The sequence below is a fragment of the Ornithodoros turicata genome, chromosome 6 (genome assembly GCF_037126465.1).
Source record: "Ornithodoros turicata isolate Travis chromosome 6, ASM3712646v1, whole genome shotgun sequence".
NCBI lineage: Eukaryota > Metazoa > Arthropoda > Arachnida > Ixodida > Argasidae > Ornithodoros > Ornithodoros turicata.
Genome location: NC_088206.1, coordinates 7,555,578 through 7,562,001, shown reverse-complemented (window position 1 = coordinate 7,562,001; position 6,424 = coordinate 7,555,578). Strand labels below are relative to the sequence as shown.

Below are 6,424 nucleotides of genomic sequence, written 5' to 3'. Positions count from 1 at the left end.
ATCGTCAATAGTTCGAGTTGTCCATAGTTACGAGGCACGACTATATACGGTACGTTTATGTAGTATACTCGGACTAACAGAACCCAAAACATGTCCGTGATAGAGGTAGTACACGTCTGATGTCCCGTTTATTCAAAATAGCAAACTATTTCCAACCTCGGCTTGATAACAAAACTAGAGATAACATCAAATACAACTCCAAGTGAACGTGCCAATAAGAACGACGAAAAAAATATAAAACGCGAACCTGTCCAACGCTTTCGCTGTCATAAGCCGAGTGTCCTTCTGCGACGCAGATTCCACCATTGTCAGCTGCTCTGCTTCAGCAGTGTCCTCCCGATTATCTTGTGCTGCCACAGCATCGCAGTCTGCACTACTGGATGCCAAGCAAAATGCATTTACGGCGAAGGGATGTTGAAGGAAGCGTTCGACGATTTCAGGCACGCGAGTCCTGGGCGTCGATGTCGCTGCGATGCTGAGGGTCACGACAGACCACACAAGGATGGCGGCGTTTGTTGCTGTCGCTATGCTCAGGTAAATGACTGCGAGAGACATCATAAAGTTAAGAACGCACAATGGACACGATATTATGCAGCATACCTAACTTCGGCACAGACACCGAAGATTCCAACAGCCAAGTCACCTGGTAGAGTAGCCACCTTGTGGTCACAAGATTGAAGCAGGCCAACGTCACTTTTCTGCCGGATGCCACGGGTAACCACAGTACCAGCAAAGTCGTCAACGCAACGCCTGCTGTCGGTATCATAATCGTGTATCTGTAACTGGCAGCATTGATACGGCGAAAACGAAAGACCAGTTGCACCGACGAACTGTCCAAGAACTGACCAGTAGAAGCCCACGTTGAAACTAGCTGCCATTTCGAAAAGTCAACCGTGTGATTGCCGGGCCGTATTAGTGTTACTCCAAGTTCAACATCTTCACGTGGATAAGAGAGTGCAGCAAATGTGATTGTGCAGTTGTGCTCGTCGTACGGGTATTCAGTCATGTCCATGTAACAGGGAAACCGGGCTTGGAATTCAGAATACAGTATGACGATGTTAGAATGAGATCCAGCCCGTACTTTGTCCTTGCTGGTGTACCGAAGGCTGTGTCATAAAAAGATAAGCAATATATGAAAATGGCTGCGAAACGTGTATGCATATTGCATCACATGCGTATCATTGGGAAGCACTGCCCTATGTGCAGGATACACCGTGAGGGGCACGAAGTGTCTGCAGCATTATAAACGTTGTGCGGCAATGTTACGAACTGGCATTTAGTGCACGTTTGATGCACATTCACGCTGTTTTTTGTATACATCAGCTTTGCGTGTACAACATTTTGCTACTATTTCAATGCAGTGAAAGTGCACATATCGCATCTTTCTAGCCTGCGGTTCTAATGAAAAACAAGGAGTGATGCCTTCTTCTTTATTTCACACGAGCTTTCTTGCAGGAGGCTACACTTTGTACAAAATGTATAGCCTCCCACGCGAAAGCTTGTGTGAAATAAAGAGGTAGGTTTCACTGCTTGTTTTTCATTCCCGTCACTTCATTCACCGTCACCTTGTTGCACGTCGATTGCATCCTTGTGCTTCCCTCTGCTGTATAGCCTGGCGTTCCAAAGACGGATTCAAAGCATTCTATAGTGCTGCTGAACTATTCGACAGCATTGATTGGATGGATTTGAAGCCGGTGCCTTGCCTGAGACGCTTTCAGACATATCTCGGCGCAGTTCCCTTAGAAGTCGGACCAGGACGCACAATCCCCAAGGGCGTTAGTCGTGACGTCGCCCACCTCTATGAAGCCGACAATGCCGAGCCCTTTCACCGTTACTGCTATACTACTGACCGCCATCATTCAATTGAAGTATCCACAGGGTCGTTGTGAGGCTTGTGCTGTCTTTGTCCTCCACTGCGACGTGGAAGCCGGAGGTAGTACGTCTCAGGCAGTATATTCTAGCTGGGAACAACACTTTCTAGGCAATAGCAAGTCCTCGTCGTTACTTGAAACTAATGTAATGTTTAGGGGCCTCGACCACCTGACCTCCATACTACGTCAAGTGCTCTCCTCAGACGGAAAGAGTGGAACCGTTCTGCCGTTTTCTTAATCACCGAAGTTCCTTCCTCTTGGTCGAGAACAAAGTGCAAAAAGAAGAAAAAAAGGAAAGATACTTATTTACTGTCTATACAATTTCTATAGAAGCTGTTGATAAAATGTGAGAAGTGTACAATTACTTGCTAAAGAATTCTGAACAGACATTCTATAGAAAATTGACCGGCCACATTCTACAGAAAGTCTATTCAACTAGCAAACAGACGTTCTGTACAAAATGTACGCACTTAGTTTAGACAGCGTATATGTAGTGGACAGTAGGAGTGTGTTCAAAGTAGCAAAAAATACTTAAGAACCAGTATTCGTCCGATCGAAATATCCATCAGGGCGAATAAATTATAAACAAACCACAGGTTCTCGTACAAATCAGCATTCTTCTTTCTGCCATTTTCTTCTTCCTTTCTAAGACAAAACAGGTACTATATGGTGTTTGTCCTGAGAAGAAGGGGGGTGTTGGTCATGTAGGGGGAAGGTGTGGTAAGCCTGCTCTGATTGGTTTGGAAAAGAAAAAATATGGAGCAGTTAATCCCGACCCAGTCAGAACTGGCTACTCCAAAACGCGTTTGTGGGTGAAAAAAAAAAACAGAAAGGAAAAGGTGAGCTACGAAAAAGAGAAGAACAAACAAACAAACAACCAAAAACCTGCTCTGAAGTGGTGGCTCGGTGCACCCACTGCTTGTGAATAGGAATTATTCACAAGCAATGATTTTTTTTAACCATTGCTGCTATCTACTTTCAATACACGAGATGGATAAGCATTCTATGCATGTTCTACGGACTCATGCATAGAGATACACACTGTCTATATATGGAGTTATAGCGAGTGAGAGAGGGAAACATGCGACTGTGCGACAGTGCGCATGTTTGACTTTCTATGTGGACTAATTCAAACGAAAAGAAGTAAGAAACACAGGCGTTATGTTGATGGTGAATTAGTATTCCAAGCTACTCCTCACCTCACCGTTGTTTGTACGTGTAACTCAATTATCTTAGACACCTCACCCTTAGATTTGTCTATACAGTTTCTTTAGATTACGTGATTACGTGATCTTCATACAATGTTCCACGTGCAGTGGGATGGGGTACCGCACCGCCGCGGTGAAACACCCCACGTCATCGTCAGCATCTATTGTTGTTCTTGTTGTGAACAGCAAGTATCAGTGGATAGATACTATACAGGGTGTCCCAGAAAACGTGTCATTGAATTATAATTAAAAAAAACTACACCACCTAGAGTCATGCAGTCAATGGCATTTCTTCTTACTGGGTTTTTTGCCACCTCCTGATGTGAATGTCGTGTAACGTACGTTTAATTATGTAAATTTTTGCGAGCTTAAGTCGGAAATTTGCCTAGTAAAGGTCACTTTTTTATCCCATCAATGTGAAGAGCGCCTCTAATTTAGTCAAACATACGAGGAAGCGAGTGCGTGCGTCGTCTGCTCCACGTGCAGTCGTGCAGCGCTTCCTATCCAGCAAGTGCAGGCCGGCCGTGAACTCGTGGAGCACTAGTTAGTGCTGCACCATTACTAAACGAATACGAGAGTGCAGAGGGCGCGCTCGACAATCGCAAAACGAACACGGGGGTGCTGCAGCACCCGAACTAGTTCAGGGAGTGCAGCCAGACCGAAGAGACATCTAGCAATGCGCAGTTCACGTAATGTAGAGATCGGTGCCACAGCCACGCAGACAGAACGCACACAACGCGCACCATCGCACACAACGGTATAGCAGCCATGATAACGTGCTCCCTTCAGCCTCACAGACAGCCACTCGAGACCTCAGCTTTCTGCGTTGCAAATCATTTTCGGTAATTGGCCGCACCGTGATATATATGTGAAGACATGCCGTTTTCGAAGGAGGGAGGTACCGTTAGTGTAGGTATAGTGTTAGCAGTGGAAACGCTGACAGCGGGGGTTGCTCAGTCAAAGCCTGCATAAGGAACATACGCGTTCACTGGTGTCAGTCCAGGCGTCCATATTTCTTGCGGGTTGTCGATCACGATATCTCTTCTCTTCCACATCTCCGAAGCAAGCCTACCGTCCTGCCACATCTGCAGTATAAATTTCATTCGAGCGTTACGTTACTGAAATTGAACGTACCTTTTTTTATATCAACTTCCGACGCACCCGAAGTGGGCAGTTAACGTTCGCCAGTATCTCGGCACACGGCGTTCTAGTATTTAATGTCCCTCGCGCAAGGCTGGGTGTCGAAGCAACATGTACCCTGCCACCAGGTTGGTAGATTCGGAGGGCCGGAATTGAACCTTGATATCTAAACTTACCATGGCCGTCAGCTCGAATTCTTCATAATAAGGATATATCGAATTCACACATTTTATCACGAAGTCTAGTTATTAACATTCGTTATTACTTCGCAATTAAAATTCTGCAACAGAAGAAGAACAAACTAAATATACAGAAGGCTTACGAGACCGAATGTCGCGGAGATGTCCAAGTACCCATCCTGCAGGTCCTGCACGTAAGAAAAGAGATATAATGCCTGAAGACAGCACTGCCAAAAGGATTGCGTAGCCCAATACTTTTTTAGACGAGAAGTGTGACTACCAAGTCTAACTGAACAAAACGGGATGTGTATTACATTACCGTCTGTGCCTCCCGAATGCTTGCTTGTGTAAAACCAAAGTTAATGCTTGTAACGCCGCCGTTGCCTTTGGTAGGTCGCACCGACGCGTCATAATTTCTTTTATCAAAAACCCTGGAGCGTATACTGGCTGATAAGGAAGAAAGCGTGTCCGGGGGTTCTTCACCTGCACAGTCATGATGCAAATGATGCAACGAGTGTGCCCCAGCTGCAGATGTTTCTATTTTTCTACGTTGTAGAGCTTTCAACTGCGCAATACTAAGACGTCCTGCGGAACTGCTCGGCACTTCTGTTCCATGATTAGAAGCGACATAACGCCAACGTAGCAATGGACAACAGGAGCCTGCAGGGTGCGCTTGCGAGAACGTTGAGGAAATTCCTCAGTGGTGTCCTCGCTACTTTTGATACTGCTTCGCGCACACGCTACTGTCTTCAACGCTGCTGGTTCGCAAAACACTGGCAGAGCCACTGAGGACGGCGCTGAGGAATCTCCTCAAGGTTCGTGCAAGCATGTGTTCGTGCTTACTCGTTCTTGTTTCCCAAACAGTAAAGCAAAAACAATGTGAGCAAGTATACGGTTTGAATCGTGGTGCATTCTGCTAGGACAGGGCAGAAGTAAATCATTTTCTGACAAACCAATCCCAGACAGTTTCCCACATTTGTCACCTTCGGCTAGGCTACTCTTTCATTAAATAGAGTATACGTCCTCACCTGCACATCCGCGCTGAAGGCGACAGGCCAGAAGGAGCAATATAAAGCTGCGGGAGACGTGTCGCATTGTTGCGTCGCAACAAACACGAATTTTCATACTGAGCGCACGTACGGACGCGACGCCTCGAATGTAACATAAGAAACCCAGCAAACGAGAGCAAGTCTGCCTTCTGTCTTTACAACGCCTCCTATCATGTTAGGCGCAGGGCAACGGAGCCTCGCTCGCACAAAAACGCGAAAAGGAAAAGTGATGGACACAGTCGTGTGAAACCGGTCTTAGGCTGACCACTCTAAACCCATAATAAGGAAGGAAGGAAGAGTATACAAAGAGGGAAAGGAGCTGTTGAATTGGGCAGCAATCACAGCATTTCGTCCACTAGATAGAAGCTATCCCCATTTTACTCCCCTGACCCCCCTTTTTAGTCCCTCCACTTCCACACTGCTAATTGTCCCTAAACATCGCATAAACTTCTAAGAAGGGCTGATGGATGATTGTACGTAACAGTTGGTAACATACAAGACCTCCCCGGTTCCGTCCAAGGTACGCAATGGTCTCCGCACGAAGGTCTCGTTTCGAAGTGTCGAAATCCCCAAAGAGAGTACCACTGCGTATTCTATATACGAGGACAGGGGCAATGAAGTGGAAGACGACGAACGAAATGAAACTGACGAAAGTATAAGACCGAGTACGCCCAGTTTCATACTTCCGTTGAATAGTGGCAGCTGAAGAAGTTGGTAGTATCTCTGACAGCAAACAAAGAGCCTGATGGCCAAAATTGATAATACCTATGATCACGTGAGTGACTCCACAGTGATTGATCTGTGGATTAATTTCGCGCCCTCCTGAGCGTTCGCTAACGTGTGCCGAAAGCCTAGCGCACGGCACACCGTATGTAGCGTCTCTTGCGAAAGATAGCGTGTCCAAACACCGTGTACCATACGACCAAGTTGCTGGTGCCCTCGGCCGGGTCGAACCCGCAACCTTGGGATCAGTAGAT

The 6,424-nt window shown here is 46.4% G+C and overlaps 1 protein-coding gene across 3 annotated transcripts; it reads right to left on the bottom strand.

Moving 5' to 3' along the window:
* Positions 1–100: 100 nt before the first annotated feature.
* LOC135398982 (acetylcholine receptor subunit beta-type lev-1-like) lies at positions 101–5,587 on the bottom strand. Of its 3 annotated transcripts, XM_064630590.1 has the most exons (6): positions 5,427–5,587; positions 4,718–4,881; positions 4,542–4,586; positions 4,061–4,164; positions 601–1,106; positions 101–542 (listed from the first exon to the last, which is right to left on the bottom strand). In XM_064630590.1, exons 1-6 carry the CDS (start codon positions 5,521–5,523, stop codon positions 187–189), a joined length of 1,272 nt encoding a protein of 423 aa, XP_064486660.1. In that variant the 5' UTR covers positions 5,524–5,587; the 3' UTR covers positions 101–186. The 3 variants fall into 3 exon arrangements, with proteins under 3 accessions (XP_064486660.1, XP_064486661.1, XP_064486662.1); XM_064630591.1 differs by lacking the exon at positions 4,718–4,881 and having other exon boundaries at positions 4,547–4,586; XM_064630592.1 differs by lacking the exons at positions 4,061–4,164; positions 4,718–4,881.
* Between the last annotated feature and the right edge of the window lie 837 nt (positions 5,588–6,424).